The sequence below is a fragment of the Suncus etruscus genome, chromosome 7 (genome assembly GCF_024139225.1).
Source record: "Suncus etruscus isolate mSunEtr1 chromosome 7, mSunEtr1.pri.cur, whole genome shotgun sequence".
In the NCBI taxonomy this organism is placed as follows: Eukaryota; Metazoa; Chordata; class Mammalia; order Eulipotyphla; family Soricidae; genus Suncus; species Suncus etruscus.
This window is the reverse complement of record NC_064854.1, coordinates 61,444,984-61,463,964: the sequence shown is the minus strand read 5'-3', so window position 1 is coordinate 61,463,964 and position 18,981 is coordinate 61,444,984. Positions and strand designations below refer to the sequence as shown.

The 18,981-nt window shown below is 52.5% G+C and overlaps 1 protein-coding gene across 1 annotated transcript in view; it reads left to right on the top strand.

Moving 5' to 3' along the window:
• NOS1AP (nitric oxide synthase 1 adaptor protein) overlaps window positions 1–18,981 on the top strand; it is a 38,993-nt gene that overhangs the window by 9,038 nt on the left and 10,974 nt on the right. Inside the window, exon 2 of the mRNA XM_049776502.1 lies at window positions 3,338–3,409. Coding sequence (XP_049632459.1) covers window positions 3,338–3,409 — 72 coding nt within the window. The remainder of the gene's footprint in view (window positions 1–3,337; window positions 3,410–18,981) is intronic.

Below are 18,981 nucleotides of genomic sequence, written 5' to 3'. Positions count from 1 at the left end.
CCAAATCTCCCTTTTCTCCACTCCACCCCCAGCCCTCCTACTTTTTTTTTGGGGGGGGGGGGCTCAGGGGTTACTCCTGGCTGTCTGCTCAGAAATAGCTCCTGGCAGGCACGGGGGACCATATGGGACACCGGGATTCGAATCAACCACCTTTGGTCCTGGATCAGCTGTTTACAAGGCAAACGCCACTGTGCTATCTCTCCGGGCCCTCCTCCTACTTTTTCAATTCTTCTTCTTCTTTTTTTTTTGGTTTTTCGGGCCACACCCGTTTGATGCTCAGGGGTTACTCCTGGCTAAGCACTCAGAAATTGCCCCTGGCTTGGGGGGACCATATGGGACGCCCTGGGATCGAACCTTGGTCCTTCCTTGGCTAGCGCTTGCAAGGCAGACACCTTACCTCTAGTGCCATCTCGCCCCCCCCCCCACTTTTTTGTAACTCTGGTCATTGTGTCTGTTCTTGTTATGTCCAGCCAAGTCCTGGGTCTTCTTTCCTGGAGTGTCTATCTCTGTCATCTGTATGTCCATCCCTTGACGTACATCTCCAGTATCCATCCCTTGGTATCTGTGTGCCTGTCACAAGCAGTGTCCCTGCCCAGCCAACTCTTTAATCCTGGGGTTGCCATCCCTGAATTGGGTACTACCTGTGCCTCTGCCCCTGGTCTTTGCCTTCACCCATTGCCCCTCACCTTGTCTGTGGGAGACCCCAGTTGCTCCCAGCCTTTCCCTGACTGCGGCATGGCTCAGTTCTTCAGGAAGCCAAAGTATTTATAGATGCTTGTTATTTTGGGGTCTGGGGAAGGAACCGGCGTGTGCCAGCAGCAGGCTTGGGGCCAAGATAGGCCCGGGAGCAGGTGATGCCCGCATGTGCCTGCGTGTTCCCGCACAGGGCGAGCTGGTGGGGGTGGTGGTGGACAGGATTTGTGCTCAGGTCTGGGGGGCAGCCAGCAGCCTCAGTGTGGACCCCACCCCTTCCTCAGACTCTTGGTGTCGGATTTGCAGACACACAGCTAGTGCATGATCGCACGTTCCCGGGGAGTCCCTCCTCTGAGGGGCTTTGGGCAGACCCACAACACTGGAAAGGGCCATCTTGTCCTGAGACCTGCCCTCTGAGGGGCAGCAGGCCACCTGTTTCCTGCATGTTTCCTGGCGGGTCACACTGCAATTCTCACTGTTTTGTTTGTCCTGTAGGACCCATGTCTGGCCAGGGGAAGATCTTGGGAGCACCCTATTTTTTGGGAACACCCAGAGCCAGGGGTGATGGGCTGTGTTCTGCATGGTACCCTAGTGGTCAACTAGCCTAACCAGGGGTCTGGTCTCCCCTTGTTCTGGCTCAACCCATACTGAGGCTAGCTGGCCCATCCCCCTTATTCCCCCTGCCTGAGGAGCTACTGGAATGCAGGATCTATTTCCTGGCTCAGTTGGCTCCATCGATCTGTATTTGGACCCAGGCAGCTGCTCTGTGCCCCGGTTTACCCTAATGTAACGATGCTGGAGCCAGGAAGCCAGAGCCCTAGCCTGGGCTGTCCAGGAGGCCGTGGGTGGAATGTAGATGTGTTTCCCGGATTCTGTGCGTGGACCTTGCACTGTCAGCTCCCGCCAGGAATATGAGCGAGTGTCCTAGCATATGCTAGATCCGTCCCTAGACATTTGGCCTTAGCGCATACCTGGCCTTAGTGTGTGTGTGTGTGTGTGTGTGTGTGTGTGTGTGTGTGTGTGTGTGTGTGTGTGTGTGTGCACCCTCTGGGCAAGTACCTGACCTGCCCATTGCTGCAGCATTTCTGTGTGGCCCCCACAAGCCTCCATGCTCAGTAGGGTACCTAGGCTGGCTTCCCACATTCTTCATCCTCTGCCATGAAGACTTGGCTAGCCCAGGGGACTAAGTGGTTTTTTTTGTGTGTGTGTGTGGGGGGGGGACCAGACCTGTCGGTGCTCAGGACTGACTCCTATCTCTGTGCTCAGGGATTACTCCTTGCAGGCTTGGGAGACCATATGGATGCCAGGGATTGAACCTGAGTTGGCTGTAAGCAAGGCAAACCCTCTCTACTGTGGTATTGCTCTGGCCCCAACCCGTGGAGCTTTTGTTGAAGGACATGAGCCAGGTTTACTGAGAAACTGTCCTCCAGGTCCCGATGATCTTCCAATGTTGAGTGGGGACCACTGCAGACACTAGGTCTGATCTCCATGGACAAGCCATGTGACCTCAAGTGGGAGGAGGGAATTCCAGAACCTCATTCTTTTTTTTTTAAATGGGAGATTTATTTATCTATCACTCCTTAGTTCCTCTTCCTTCCTTCCTTCCTTCCTTCCTTCCTTCCTTCCTTCCTTCCTTCCTTCCTTCCTTCCTTCCTTCCTTCCTTCCTTCCTTCCTTCCTTCCTTCCTTCCTTCCTTCCTTCCTTCCTTCCTTCCTTCCTTCCTTCCTTCCTTCCTTCCTTTTCTTCCTTCGCCACACCCAGTGACTCTCAGAGGTTATTCCTGGCTATGTGCTCAGAAATTGCTCCTAGCTAGGGGGTCCATATGGGATGCTGGGGATTGAACCAGGTCTGTCCTGGATCTGCTGCATACAAGGCAAATGCCCTAATGCTGTGCTATTGCACTGGCCTACTTCTTAGTATTTTCTATAGAAATGTATGAAGGTTTTGTTCTAAAGTTTGCTTGGTTTTGGGCCACACCCTTTTGTGTTTAAGGTTACTCCTGACTTTGCATTCAGAAATCACTCCTGGCAGGCTTGGGGGGACCCTATGGGATGCTGGGGTTCAAACCCAGGTAGGCCATGTGTGATGCCCTCCTTACTGTGTTGTCGCTCCAGCCCCCTATGAAGGAATTTTAAAGGAAAATAAAGCTTTTAGTTTTGGGGGCCACGCCCTGCAGTGCTCAGGGCTTACTTCTGGTTCTATGCTCAGAGATCACTCTGGGTTCAGGTGAGTGTACAAGCTGGTCCTTCCTCATAAGCCTTGTATCTTGGAGCAGTAAGAGCAGGAGATGTGGGATCCAGGGTGCAAGCTGAGCCATTTGGGGGCTCACGATGCATCTTTGTCTGAGACACCATGACCCCCTCTCACTAACCTTTACTGAGCCCCTCCCCTTTACAAAGGAGACCATCACAGTGGATCACAAGAGTGTGCGTCTCCACCCTGAGACCTCCGCCAGGAGCTGAGGAACGGGGCCAGATCTTCAGGCACCCCCAAACCCTGGGTCGACCCTGGGCTTCTTGTCTGTCCCTGGGGGAGGGGCTCAGTCTCAGTCTGGGCCATGAGCCCTTTTCTTTTTCTGTTTTGCTTATGTTTGGTTATATGGGGACCCCTTGTCCCCTGCTTACTGGGTCTCCTTCTCCCACAGTACGTGGGGAGCCTGGACGTGCCAAGACCCAACAGCCGTGTGGAGATCGTGGCAGCCATGCGCAGGATCCGGGTGAGTGCGGGTGAGAGGGGCTGGGCCAGGTGAGGCCAGGGAGGTGGGAGATGCTGGACCCCAGTGCAGGCTGGGATGCTGGGCCTTTGGCTTTAGCTGGGCACTGTGCTGCAGGATATTGGGACCAATAGAATGGTGCTGGCCAGGACACCCTCCTGCTGCTGGCTTGCTGTTCTCAGACTGAGACACACATCTCCAAGCAGGGCCTGAGCTCAACTCATGGCCTGAATCTGTGAGAATGAAGATGGGTTGGACCATGGGCCCATCTCCCCCACTCATGATGCTTCATGGCTATTTTTGGTGCTGTAGTGGGATGTTACTATGTGATTGGTCATGGCTGTGGTTGGCTGAGGTGGTGTGTAGTTGGTTTTGTTGTAGTTGGTTGATGGTATGTGGTTGGCTGTGGCTGTGCTTACAGATGGCTTTGACTAGTTGTGGCTGTGGTGGGATGATGGTGCATAGTTGGTCTCATGGCTGTGGTCGGCTGAGGTTGTTCATGGCTAGTCGTGGCTGTGATGGGATGAGGAGGCTCTATCTTTCCTGTCACAGTTGATGCCATTCCCTGGCCCTATTAGCCATCAGCTTAGGTGCTTGTTGAACTTGCTAACCATGAAGATCCTTTGCTCTTGAGCAGTGTTCTCTCAACCTAGAGAATGGGGAACCTGGAGTATAGAAGGCTGTTGTTGCTTTCTCCCTCCACTTCCTTCTCCCTTGCTGTCTTCTAGCCTATAGCATAGTGTGGGGCAGGACATGGTCAGACCAGCTGTAATTCATTTACCAATAAGCCTTAGGCCACTGGGGAAGTTGACATTTGGGGGTGCTGCATGCCACACCTGGGATTTGACTGTGTGGTGGGGGGTTAGCACCAATATTCTACATCACTGTCATGTTTGACTTGTCAGCGTCAACCCTGGGATGGGAGGGTGCAGCAATTCTGGAGAGTAGCCCCTGGCTGACCTGCTCTTGGGGGTCCTGGTTGATGGGTGCTCTGTGGGAAACCTGAGCCTAGACCAGGTGAGCTTGCCAAAGGGCCAGTGGTAGGGTGTTCATGGGGGCCTGCACTCCTCTACCATCTGGCCAGCAGCTCCTCTCTCTGCGTCTGCCCTCCCCCCCCCCAAGTCTGTGCAATCAGGGAGCAGTTCTCTGGCCAGAATGCTGTTTGGTCTGTCTGGGTGCTTGTTTAGACTAGATGGGATGCTGCAGGGTCAGTAAGGGGTCTGGGGAACCCTTCCTCTAGCCAGGCCTCTTCTGTCCCTCCCTCCCTCTCCCCCTCCTCTCTACACACTCTCTCTCTCCCTTCCTCTCTGCTTCTCTCTCTCTTTCTCTGTTTCCCTCTCTATGCCTTCCAGAAACTCCTGCTTTGATCCCCACTGTCAGGCTTGGAGTGAGATGTTAGGTTCATATGTATTCTAGGTGTACCTGTATTTTGGGGGCATATCTGTTTAGGGATATTTATACTTTGAGCTTCATCTGTACATTGAATATACCTATAGTTTGGGGTTCATCTTATTCTGGTACTTTGTACACCTGTACTTTGGAGTATACCTATAGTTTGGGGTGTACCTTAGTTTGGGGTCCATTTATAATTTATGTTTATTACTTACTTTGGGGTTCACCTGTTGTAGTTTGGAGTGTACCATACTTTGGGTTCATTTATACTTTGGGGTAGCCCTTATTTTGCAGTTCATCTGTACTCTGGGGGTATACTTGTACTTTAGGGTATACATGTAGTTTGGGATACACCTTACTTCAGGATTCATTTGTACTTTGGGGTATCCATTTGGGGTTCATCTGTACTCCAGGGTGCACCTTACTTTGGGGTACACCAAGCTTGTAATCATGGAGAAATGGGAGGGATTCAGGCAGAGGGACAGGTAGGTAGAGTGAGCCTTCTTTGGTCCCACACATGAGACCCCACCCCCCACCCCAGTACTGCTTGGCCTCAGGCTAGGCTGGGTGAGAGCTGCTGGCGGCTCAGGAGCCAGGCTGGCTGGTGTCTGCAGGGGGAGATACAACATTCCAGACATTCCTGCGCCTGCCGGCCACCCCCAGCAGGGGCGCAGAGGGCAGGCACCTCCCTCCCAGCCTGTGTGTCCCAGGGGTCTGGTCAACCGGGTGGACCGGGGAGGACATTATTAGTCCTGGTTTCTCCCCACCCCGCCAGGATCAGATCTGAGCACTGCAGAGCTGGGTTCCCCCTTAGGGATAGATTTGCAGATTCTACTCCAGTGGGCTAGAGTCCCCACTCAGAGTTGGGGACGTGGGAGCAGAGAGCTGTATGCAGTGAGCGTGTGGCTCAGGGACCCCTGTGGCCCATTGTGAGGGGCCATACCTGGGAGCCAGGAAGGAGGCGCCGACCCTGAGAAGGGTCAGCCATGGGGGTTGTCGGATTCTAGGTGGCACCAGCTTATCTGCACCCAGTGGAGCTGTAGGAGCAGGCTGAGGCCCAGACAAGATCCGAGTTTGGATGGAGCTGGCTATGGGGTGCAGACCTGGAGTAGGTCAGGAGGGGGTCCCTCGAGAATCAGTGTGGGCAGTGATTCTGTTGGGGCCTTCTTCACCCCCACCCCCACCCCCTTGCACCAGGCAGGGACTGAGCAGGGACTTCCTCCTCCCTTCCCTTTCTCTCCCTCTTCCCTATCTGCCCCCATTTCACTGCTCCAGCTTGGCCACTCTGGCTGATGAACAGATTTTCTCCCATCAGAGCCCCTGGCAGGTGTTGGTGGGAGGCCTGGGACAAGAGCAACCAAGATACCAAGATGCAAGTGTGACTGTCCTGGGCACCAGCTGTGGCTGTGACCTCCCTGACACCTCTGCACTGCCAGACTCAGCTGTGGGGGTAGGGGGTTGGTTGCCTGGGAAGGAAGGGAGGGAGGGAGGGAGGGAGGGAGGGAGGGAGGGAGAGAGGGAGAGAGAGAGAGAGAGAGAGAGAGAGAGAGAGAAGAGAGAGAGAGAGAGAGAGAGAGAGAGAGAGAGAGAGAGAGAGAGAGAGAGAGAGAGTGTCTTTGTCCCATGACCCAAGTAGGGATGGTGTCAGGGATCCCTGAGGGTGGCACTGGGTGCCAGCATGATCCTGGTGTCTCAATTGGGAACATACAGAGAAGATGCCCACAGGCAGTCCTGGGCTGTCGATTTGGCGGGGAGAGGTGTGGAGGGGGAAGGTGCCCTTGCTGGGTATCACAGTCTACTACAGAGCCCAGTGTCCAGGTCTGTGCAGCAGAGTGGCCTGCAGGGAAGGGGAGCCATCAGGCAGACCTTGGCCCTACATGGGCCCCTCTTGTCCACTCTCACTTCTCAGGAAGCCCAGAGATGTGGCTGCTAGGGGATATTGGGTGAAAGGTCTTGGGAGCCATTTCCAAGGCCACTGCAGAGCACTAGGTACAGATGCACCTGTTTGGGGCTTGTGGGTCAGTGCTCACGAACCCAGCCTTCTCTCCAGCTTCCATGCTCAGCCTGCACTCCAGCCCTTTTATCCTTCTTACCATGAGAGCATGAAAGACCCAGCTCCAGGGAAACCTCATACATATCTGCTTCGAGACCTTTTCTGGCGGAAGGTCTTCAACTGGAGAAGCCCCTTTGTGGATCTGAATCTCATACTCGGGCCTGTGGATCCAGCATTCTGAGCCCTGTTGGCACAACTTGGCCCTTGCAGCACTTTCTTGGTTCCCGTGGGCAGTTCTCTGTACCATGTGGTGGGCAGCGGTTCCACAGCCTTTATCTGGGTCCTTTGGGACTGCCTATGCCACCTCCATTTTGGTGTATGTGGCTCTGTCCTTATGGTTCAAAGAAATCCAGCACTTCAGCCCAGTTCTTTTCCTTTTTTTTTTTTTTTTTGTTTTGTTTTTGGGCCACACCCGGCGATGCTCAGGGGTTACTCCTGGCTGTCTGCTCAGAAATAGCTCCTGGCAGGCACGGGGGACCATATGGGACACCGGGATTCGAACCAACCACCTTTGGTCCTGGGTCGGCTACTTGCAAGGCAAACGCCACTGTGCTATCTCTCCGGGCCCAGTTCTTTTCCTTTTTATAGTTTTTATTTTTTGTTTTGTTTTGGAGCCATACCTGGAGGTGCTCAGAGTTATTTCTGGCTCTATGCTCAGGAATCACTCTGGCAGGCTCAGGGGACCCTATGGGATGTTGAGGATTTTACCCAGGTCAGCCGCGTGCAAGGCAAATGCCAGAGTTCTTAACAGGTGTGTTATCTAGCTCTACAGCCCAGTTCTTATTCCCCACAAACTTTCTGATTCTGTGGTTCAAGCCCTGCAAGTCTGTTCCACGAGGGTCATCATAGACTCTGTGGGGGTCTCCTGGGGTAGGGTGGCTGCACCAGGCTCTTCTCCAGGACATAGCCCTCTGCTTACCAGGCCTCCGCTTCCCTGGCACCTCCTGGAACTCTGCAGGCAGACTTAGCTGACCGGCAGCCAGGCTGGACCGTGGCCAGGCCCAGAGACACACCTGCCCTGCACCTCCTGCTTCTTGTCCTCCAACCTGATGGGTTGACACTTATTGCCCAATCTGAGCCCATCCACACCCAATCTCCATGCCTGAGCTCTCCCGGTAAGCGATGAGCTTCCGGAATCTGTGTTCTGGCCACCAGCAGCCTGGCAGGCCCCACCCATGCAGGTGCTGTGCCGGACTCCCCAGCATGTGCCAGGCCCCCCAGGGATCAGACACGAGGCTGTGCTCCAGCAAGGCCCTGGCTGCAGGCCCATGCCCCGGAGGGCTGAGTAGGGACTCCCCGGGTGCCTCCTACTACAGCTGTGTGACACAGGCCTCCATGCCTGCCACCTTTGCCTTGGCTGAGGCTGACAGCAAGGACCTGCCTCAGCAAGTCCAGGGTGGCCTAACCAGGGTTGTGCTTGACTCCAGGACCTCGGCCTGCACAGGGTTCTCCCTATCTGTGCAGTGGCCTTGCATTCATTTCCTCATTCATTCACTCACTCATTCATTCACTCATTTTCCTTCATTCCTATTCAATCACTTATTCACAAATTCATGTCATAATTCATTCACATATTCACACACTCATTCACTCCATGACTCACTCACAGTCACTCAGTGAGTCACTCACACATTCACCCCATCATTCACTCATTCCTTCATTTAACTCACTGTTAAACTCATTCTCTTATCCACTCATTCATTTATTCATTCATTCTCATTCACTCATTCTTTCATGCATCATTTCATTCATTCATTCACTCAACCACTTCTTCATCACATATTCACTCACTAATCCATTCACTCATTTATCCAACTCACTTATTCTTCCATTCACATTTTGATTAACTCACTCACTTGTATACTCACTCATAACACCCACTCACTCATTCACTCACTCATATCCTCACTCATCTACTCATTTATTCATCTACTCATCCACTCATCCATACACTCCTCCACTCACTGATCCACTCACTTAGAACATTCACTCATAACACACACCCACTCTCCATTCGCTCACTGGTTGCTGCCCAGGCCCAGTTTCCTGCTGTCCCTCTCCCCCTGGGTTCTCACAGTACACCTCCTTGCACGCCCTCTCCTCCTCCAGGCCCAGCCCTCATTTGTAATTAAATTACTGGCTTTGCCCTGCGGTTCCTGGGCGACAGAGGCAGAGTTTCTGTGAGTTGACTTAACTCAGAAGCCGAGTGTGGCCGCTCAGAATCCCAGAGCCATGATTCCCCTTGGTGGCCTCTCCCCAGATGCTGTGTATCTGGTTTGGGGCCATCTCTGGAGGCCCCTGCTCTGCTTGACTTCATTTTAATTTACAGCTCAAGCCACTTGCTGGGAAACATCCCTGGGGATGAGCAAATTTAGTTGTGCTGTCCTGGGCTCTCCCGAGTCTCTGGCGCATCCCCGGGGAATGGCTCCATGCCCTTGTATTCCAAATCCACCACACAGCAGGTGTCCCTCTGGGTCAGGCCATGGGCCAGCCTCTGAACGGGCCCCTCTCTCGCCCCACCCCTCTAAGCACCATGTGCACAGGAAGTGATACAGGACAGCAGAGGAGAGATCCCCACCCCCGCTCTTGCTTGGCCAGGTCCCTGCTGTCTCCCGGACCCTCCCATGCTGGGCTCTGCCTCCAGCCAGGAATGGCATCTCTCAGCTGAGTGTCCCCAATCTGATCCCCTCCTACCAGCTCTCCAGTTCTACCTCCTCATCGTCCCCAACCCTTGAGGGATCTTGGGTGTTTTCACATAGCCTAGACCCTTGTCCTGGGGTGCACAGAAGTTCCTTCTCGTATGGCCTGTCTCCGTGTGTGTCTTGAGTGCATACACACACTGGGCTGCATTCGGGAAGCAGTACTCTGTGCCCCCCCAAGTAGCCCCTGCATACACATGTCACTATGGGGGTCCACTCCACCTTAAGAACCCAGTTTGGGGGTCTGGAGAGATAGCACAGTGGCGTTTGCCTTGCAAGCAGCCGATCCAGGACCAAAGGTGGTTGGTTCGAATCCCGGTGTCCCATATGGTCCCCCGTGCCTGCCAGGAGCTATTTCTGAGCAGACAGCCAGGAGTAACCCCTGAGCACCGCCGGGTGTGGCCCAAAAACCAAAAATAAATAAATAAATAAATAAATAAAAAGAACCCAGTTTGGGAAAACTGTTCATCGTGGAGCATGTTGGAGGCATTGCTCTGAACAGGGGTATCCATGCACTCTGTTTTCCAGTGTGGCTGTGTCTCCCAGGACTGGGCTCAGTTATGCTGTCCTGGGTTCTCCTGAGTCTCACTGGACTGGAGGCCACCCTGGGGTCTTAGGGCCCTGGGATATCGCCAGGAATCACCTAGGTTCTATCTCTCTCTGCTTGTGACCAGATGGGACATTTGGGAAGCAGAGGGGGAAGTGTAGGGATTCCCAGAAGGTTCTGGAGAGGGGCCCGGCAGGCAATTCTGAGGCGTGTTTGTTCATTTTGAGGACTCTGAGGTCTGAGGTACTGCTGGCTTCTGACCTGAGGGAGCAGTTTCACACCTACCCCACCCTTGCCTCTTATCTTTTTCTTCCTATTCTCCCAGGAGAAAGCAGTAGAGCTGGGAAAAGGGCAGGAAAGCATCAAAGAATGTTCTGGATGGTTCCCTTTGCCAATGGGGGCATGGGCTGCAGCCGTGGCAAACACACTTGGGGCCTCCCGTTTGTTGACTCACCTTAGGAGCTTGGTGTAGACCAGTGCTTCTCAATTATTTTCTGTCATGCCCCCCTAGGAAGAAGAAAACATTTTTCGTGCCCCTTGCACAACTATAAATAGTATCTTTATTTAAAAAAAAAAAAAAAAAAACAAAACATTAACCTGAGACTGGAGAGATAGCACAGCGGTGTTTGCCTTGCAAGCAGCTGATCCAGGACCTAAGGTGGTTAGTTCGAATCCTGGATTCCCATATGGTCCCCCGTGCTTGCCAGGAGCTATTTCTGAGCAGACAGCCAGGAGTAACCCCTGAGCATCGCTGGGTGTGGCCCAAAAACAAACAAAAAAAACCCCAAAAAAACAAACAAACAAAAAAAAACAATAAAACAACAAAAAAATAAAAAACTTTAACCTGCAAAATAAAAATATATAAAATAATTTGAGCTGATTTTTAAATCAGAGGTGATATCTGGATGAATGGCTACAATGAGCATGTTTTGCAGCGGGGTTTGAAGCAGGACACAGCAACTCTCAGCTCCAGAGACATATGGAGACATAAACACGGGGCTTAGATTGTTATGACAGTGTTTGCCAAGGTCAAACATGCTCCCCTGGGGGGCCCGCCCCACTATTTGAGAAGCACTGGTGTAGACAAACCACCAACCTGGGTGCAAATAGACAAATCTCAGGGCTCAGCCAAGAACTTCCCAGTTGAGCTCCATCTTGGATGCTGAGGGTTTGTGGGATAGTCGGGAAAGCATCATGTTGGAGGACAGAGACCTACACCCTAGCTTTCAGCACCCACATCTGTGAGGACTAAGGTGAGGATTTCATGATTGTGCTCTGTTCCACGCCTGCCCTTGCAGTTGTCCCATGGACAGGCCTAGCCCTCTGTCCCTTCTGTCTCCATCTGTCCCCATGTTCAGGCCTGGCCCCTCTGTCCCTTACTGTCCCCATCTACAGGCCTGGCCCCCTGCCGTCATCTATCCTGTCTGTCCCTGTGTATAGGTGGTGCATGTGCCCTCGGACAGACCTGGTCCTTAACATTGTGGGTTCTCAGATGGGGCATCTTTGTCTTTATCGTCCTGACACCCAATATCTGTGGGCACAACTGTTTCCAGAAGAGAGAACGGGAGAGACCAGTGGGGGCAGGACTAGCCAGGGCCAGACAGCTATGAGAAGAGTGTTGGCATGGGCAGGCAGGTGTGAGCAGGTGAGGACAGTGTGAGCAGGTGTGGGCAGATGTGAACTAATGAGGACAAGTGCGGGCAGGTGAGGACAGGTTGGACAGCTGAGGGCAGGCACCCTGTGCTGGGGTCACCAGGGAGTGGGGACTCTTTTCTCCTTTGACCTGCACTGGGCCTCCAGAGTGCAGGAAGGAAGGACAACAGAGACAGGCCCAGCATGCAGGCATGGACCCTCTTAGGGAACACTTCTCATCAGGCCTCTGGTAAGGGGAAGCCCGATCCCCCAATTTATTTCTTGGGGAAATGGTGGTTTGGCTTGATACCATTTCAATCTCGGGGGAATCTGTTCCATATGTCTGTCTGTCTTTCTTTCTTTCTTTCTTTCTTTCTTTCTTTCTTTCTTTCTTTCTTTCTTTCTTTCTTTCTTTCTTTCTTTCTTTCTTTCTTTCTTTCTTTCTTTCTTTCTTTCTTTCTTCTTTCTTTCTTTCTTTCTTTCTTTCTTTCTTTCTTTCTTTCTTTCTTTCTTTCTTTCTTTCTTTCTTTCTTTCTTTCTTTCTTTCTTTCTTTCTTTCTTTCTTTCTTCTTTCTTTCTTTCTTTCTTTCTTTTTTTTTTTTTTGGTGTTTGGGTCACACCCAACAGCACTCAGGGATTACTCCTAGCTCTGTGCTCAGAAATTGCTCCTGGCAGGCTCGGGGGACCATATGGGATGCCAGGAATCAAATCTGGGTCCGTCCTGGGTTGGCTGCATGCAAGGCAAACACCTTACCACTGTGCTATTGCTCCGGGACCTCCATATATCTTTTTTTCTTTCTTTTTTTTTTTTTTTTTTTTTTTGGTTTTTGGGTCACACCCGGCAGTGCTCAGGGGTTACTCCTGGCTCTATGCTCAGAAATAGCTCCTGGCAGGCTCGGGGGACCATATGGGATGCTGGGATTTGAACCACTGTCCTTCTGCATGCAAGGCAAACGCACTACCTCCATGCTATCTCTCCGACCCCTCCATATATCTTTCTCATCTTGACAAAAACCCTAACTCCTCTGGGCTTCCCCTGATGCCTGACGACACCCCCATCGGTCCAGAGTGATGGACAATAGATGGTAGCAACAGTTTCTATGGTAACGGCATCTGAGCCATCTCCCTGGCAACTGCCATAAAGGCTTTCCCTTGAGGACGAGTTTAGCTGTACAGGCCTTTGTAGGCCTGAATGAGCCAGCATGGGGGAGCAGGGCCTGAGGGCTTGGACCCCTGCCGGCTCCCTGGGCCCCTGCTGCTGTGGGCTGGACTCCACTGGGCTCTGACCACTGTAGCCCGGGCTGGCAGTGATGCGGGGATTAGGTCCCGGGCCAAGCACCCACAGGTGGAGCCAGGAAGCCCCTCAGAATATGAGCACACCCTCCCTGTGTGCGCTCCTCCCCTTGTTCTCTATAGTCAGGAAAGACCCTGGTTCCTGGCAGCCACAGGGCTGAGTTCTGTCCACTCAGACTCCATCCAGGTAATAGCTTATGCTCGTTGGTGCCTCTCCAGTGCCCTGTCTGGATGCTACAAACAGACCTACGGACTGATGAGTAGATGTAAGGACAGGCCCTGCAGAGCTGTAGGAGCTGGAGAGTTAGTGTGGGGGGTGGGTGGTCAAAGTGGGCAGTTGCCAGCTTGTATTGATTTTTTGTTTGTTTGTTTTTGGGCCATACCTGGCAACACTCAGGGGCGTACTTCTGGCTCTACACATAGATATTACTCCTGTTAGGCTCAGTGGACCATGTGAACCCGGGTTGGCTGTATGCAAGGCAAGTACCCTCCCCACTGTACTATTGCTCTGGTCTCAGCTTTCATTGATTTATTTTGCACCTTCCCTTCTTCCCTGATCAGGGAGGGGACATACTTGGTGCCCCTGAGAAGTGCCTGTGTGACAAGCTCAGCCTCACATATGTCTGCAGTGCTGGGACACACTGCATCCAGTCCTGGGACCCTTCATAGTTTTAAGATCAAAAGTCATTTGAAGGGGCCAGAGCGGTGGTGCAAGCTGTAAGGGGTCTGCCTTGCCTGCACTAGCCTAGGATGGACCATGGTTCTATCCCCTGGTGTTCCATAAGGTTCCCTAAGCCAGGAGCGATTTCTGAGGGCATAGCCAGGAGTAACCTCTGAATGTCACCAGGTGTGGCCCCAAAACAAAAACAAAACAAAACAAAACAAAAAGTTATTTGTAAGTCCAGTGCTGTGACTCCAGAGTGCTTGATGGGCCTAGTGAAAGCCTGACTGGCTGAAAGTCCTGAGGTGGAGATAAGTCTGAGATAAGTCTGGGGAGTTTCCCTTTCTCATTGTCCTCCTGTTTCCAGAGAGTTTCACTTCACTTCTGCACCTGATAGATTCCTGGGGTGGGGTGGGGGGGGAGTCACTAGAAGGTGGGGGTCAGGCAGGAGGTTGGGGAACAAGGTACCCAAGCAGCCTGGCAGGAGGGGCCGCCCTGGTACTGATGTGGGAGAAGTGTGATTTAGCTGGACAAGCAGCCCCAAGGGCTCACTGCCAACTCCCTGTCCAGAGCCTGAAGTGAGGAAATGGGCCTGAATATAATGAACGGGCATGGTTACAAGGTAGGTGTGGTCATGAGATAGGGTCCGATATGATGGATGACTATAAGTGGGCAGGGCTTGAATGGGTGTGGCTGTGAAATAAGCATGGTTTTGATATGGTGGGTGCCAGTGGGTGTGGCCACAAAGGAGTGACTGCAAAGCGGGCGTGGCCTAAATAAATGGGTGTGGTTATAAAAGATGGGCGTGGTTATGATAAAATGGGTATGATTCATGACTCCTGCTCTCAAACACTATAGGGTTGGTTAGAACTGGCCACAGCGCAGTGTTTGGGCATTTGCCTTGCATGTGGTGACCTGGGACAGGCTCGGGTTTGATCCCTAGCATCCCATATAGTCCCCCAAGCCTGCCAGGAGCAATTCTGAACACAGAACCAGGAGCAACCCCTGAGTATTGCCCCCAAACAAAACAAAACAAAACAAGAACTGGCCACATCGGCTAGTGTCCTCCATAGGAACAGCTTCCTTTGCTGGCAGGCTTCCCTGCACTTGTTTGCTCAAGCACTGACTCAGCTCAAACCCCTCAGCTCAAACCCCTATCTGTGTCTCCATCAAACCCCTATTCCCATCCCCAGCGGAGCTCCAGCCCAAACCATGTGGCCTTCTTCCCAGCCTCCTTTGACAGCTACCCTAACCCCATCCTTCCGTGGCTCCTTTTTATGGAAGGCTTCAAGCTTTCAGAACCCGGAGGAAGAGCGGTGTTGCATCTCGAGGCCCTGATGTCTCTACTGAGGTGAAAGGCAGTGTCTATCTCAGGTATCCCAGGAGTGGCAGGTACTTTATATTGCAAATGAGCAGAGAGAGCACTCAGCATCGCCTCCTGGCTCCTTAAGTCATTACTTCCCAAATATTTGCGGAGCTCTGGTGTGAAGCATTGTTTGCAGTATGGTAAGGAATGAACAATACACAGTCACCTTTTTTTTTTACACAGTCACCTTAATAAGCACACACACACACACACGCAACACACTCACAGCACATACACATATGTACACAATGTTTACACACTCATACAAACATAACATATCCATGCATACATACACTCTCATCCCTGTGTGCTGGGTGTTCTCATAAAACCATATAGCTCCTTCCTGGTGCCATGATTCTCTTTGTCCCTGGTCCCCCACTTCTCCACCCAGGGACTTCTCTATGGTTGGAGAACTCACACTGTGTAGACCCAGAATCTGATCTCAGCTTTCCCACCACTTGGCACTGCCTGCCCTGCATGTATTCTATGGGGAGGGAGCTGCCTGCTTGTCCTTCCTATGCTTGGGATCCCAGAGTGGCCTCAGAGCTTCCCACGGGTCACAGGCCTGCCCCTAGAAGCTGCCTTTCCAGGTCCCCACTGCTGCTTTTCATTCCTTGTCGTGGACCACAAGGACTAACTACAAGGACGTCAAGGACCACAGGGTTGCCCTGGCAGGAAGGCAGCTGACACATTTCAGTAGGAAAGGTTCCTGGGAAGGAGACCTGGCTCCATAGCACTGTCCCAGCAGAGACAAGAGAGGAGCTGGGTTCTGGGCTCATCTGAGCCCTGAGGAAAGGAGTTGGGGGCAGGGCGGGGGAAGCAATTATTTCGAGTCCTAGATTGTTCAAATGACAGGTCTGGTCACCAGAGAGCCTTGATTTGGGCTCAGGCGGGGCCTCCAAGGTGCCCATTAGGGCACCATGTGGCGCCTGGCCAGTCCCCTCTGAAAGGCAGGGACTGCTTCACCTGCAGTCCTGTGTGACCTGATTTCCTCCCTTTTTCCTTCCCTTCCTTTATGCAGTCCAGCAGTGCTCAGGGCTGACTCCCTTCTTTGAGCTTGGGTCACTCCTGGTGGGACTCAGGTCTGGCTTTGTTCCTGGGGATCAAGCCTGAGTGGATCCAGTCAAGGCCTGTGCTGACCCTGCAGACCCGAGTGACCTGTTTCCTTTCTCTTTTTTATTGTTACAAAGTTGTTGATGGTTGAGTTTCAGCCAGACAATGTTCCAATACTCGTCCCTTCACCAGGCACATTTCCTGTCACCGATGTCACCACATTCCCTCTTGCCTTTGCCTCCTGCTTGCTTCTATGGCAACATTTCTTTCTCTGTCTCTCTCTTTTTCCATTTTGGCACATCGTTTGCAATACTGCTATATGTATATCACTTTCCCTCCTTTCAACACCCAGTTTTTGTCCAGAGTGATCATTTTCAACTCTGACTGTCATAGTGCTTCCTTCTCCGCCTGCCCTCACTCCTCTCCCCAGCTCTTTGTGACAAGCTTCCTCCCATGGACTGATCTTCCTAGCCCTCATCTCTGTTGTCTTTGGGAAATGAGTCAGAGGAGAAGGATGGGCATAGAATGACCTGTTTTCTTCAGAGGCATCAGGCAGGGGCGGGAGAGACAGGAGGACAGGCTCCAGGCCAGACAGCCCAAGTGTGTGTGTCTGGGTGACAGGACTCTTCAGAGCTGGCCGCTGGTCTGAGGGCTTTAACTGCCCAGCCATGCTGTCCCATCCCAAGCGTATTTCTTGTGGCTTCTGGAGTGACCAAGTCCTGGGACAGAGGTTTTGGGGCTGGGGGATGGACCCAGGTCTGCAAGAAAAGATTTTTTTTTTTTTGGTTTTTGGGCCACACCCATTTGACGCTCAGGGGTTACTCCTGGCTATGTGCTCAGAAATTGCCCCTGGCTTGGGGGACCATATGGGACGCCGGGGGATCGAACCGCGGTCCGTTCCTTGGTAGCGCTTACAAGGCAGACACCTTATCTCTAGCGCCACCTTCCCGGCCCCGCAAGAAAAGATTTTGCCTCACTGGGCTTCAGCTCAGCCAGGTCTTTCCCCTCTTCTCTGTTGTGCTCTTTGTCCAGTACCAGGTGGGGTGTACTGGGGCCACTTCCTCAGCCACCCTGAGGAAGATTCTGGATGCACAGGATGCAGATGCTGGAGTGGGGGCACAGGGTCCACCCAGCCAAGGTCCCTTCATGCTGATGGCTCCCTCACTCTTGCCTGCGCGTCTCCAGCTGCAGGGAGCCAGAAAGTCTTAGGAAGGGACATTTGAAGGAGAATTTGCCAGAATGTTTTGCATAGATTAGGGGCTGCAGAAGAAAGGGAGGGATGGCTGGAGAGGCAGCTGAAAGTTGCACAAATAACAGATGAGGCAGGCAGGGAAGAGAATCTGGGTCTCTCAGGGATCCCCAGGGAACAAGCCAAGCCATGGCACTTGGCCTCTGTGACAGCTTGAGAGCTCAGACCCCCCTGTCAGAGGTGGTGACTGGACTTCAGGTGGCCTTTGTCCCCAGTGCGGGGAAGTGGTCAGGTTTGCAGACTTTGGGGTGGGGAGCTGTATCTTCCCCTACCTTTTCTGCAGTCTCTGAGGTTTTGCTGGAGCTGGGAGGGGGGTGCCCACTCCTGAGTCCATGCAAGGCAGGAGTTTCTGATCCTCAAGGTGCCCAGACCCCTGCCAGATGGGTCCTGCCTCCAGTACTGCCTGAGTGAGGCCACAGTGTGGGGGGGTCTGCTGCAGTGCGATGCCAGGGTTTGATTTTACATGAGGGCCTTGGATAATTGGTAATTGGGTGTTGTATAAGAAAACATTTCCATAAGATTATTCTTCGCCTGTTGTCCCACCCTGACCTTCCAGGTGGGGGCGCTGTTGAGAATAGAATAAATAGCTTGGGAGCCAGGTGTTTGGGGTCTTTTGGGAGAGTTTGCTGGGTGGCTCCAGGTGTTTTTTTGGAGCTGGTAGTAGGCTAACAAAGGGCTCTGCACCCAACCTTCTTTCCCCTTTCCCCTCCTGTCTGTGGATTATTTGCTGCGGATAAATATTACCAAGATCTCCCCCCACAAGGGGATAAGGGGATGGGAATCATTTTCTCATTCTGGGAGCTCTTTGAGGATACACAAATAACCGATAAAGGAGTAAACGGGACCCAACAATTGGGGACTTCAGAGGGAACTGGAGCATCAGTGGGTAGAGTGCTGGTCTTGCACATGGTTGACCCAGTTTCTTTTTTTTTTTGGTTTTTGGGCCACACCCATTTGACGCTCAGGGGTTACTCCTGGCTATGTGCTCAGAAATCGCCCCTGGCTTGGGGGGACCATATGGGACGCCGGGGGATCGAACCGCGGTCCTTCCTTGGCTAGCGCTTGCAAGGCAGACACCTTACCTCCAGCGCCACCTACCCGGCCCCGTGACCCAGTTTCAATCCCTGCCGCTCACTATGGATCTCTCCAAGATCCCTGAGCATTGCCAGACTGACCCAAACACACACACACACACACACACACACACACACACACACACACACACACACACACACACACACAATATTGGAGGGCTGAAGCAATAGCACAGGAGAGGGCATTTGCCTTAAACATGGCCAACTGGGGTTCCAGCCCCGACATCCCATATGTTCCTCTAGCCTACCAGGAGTAATTCTTTTATTTTATTTTTTTGATTTTTGTTTAAGGGTTACTCCTGGCTTTGCACTCAGAAATTGCTCCTGGCAGGCTCGGGGGACCATATGGGAGATGCTGGGGATCAAATCTGGGTAGATCTCAGGTCAGCTGCATCCAAGGCAAATGCCCTACTGTTGTGCTATTGCTTTAGCCCCCTACCAGTAGTAATTTCTGAGCACTGAGTCAAGAGTGACCTCTCAGCACCTCTGGGTGTAGCCAAAAAAAAAAATCATTGGGGACCTTTGGATGTCAGATC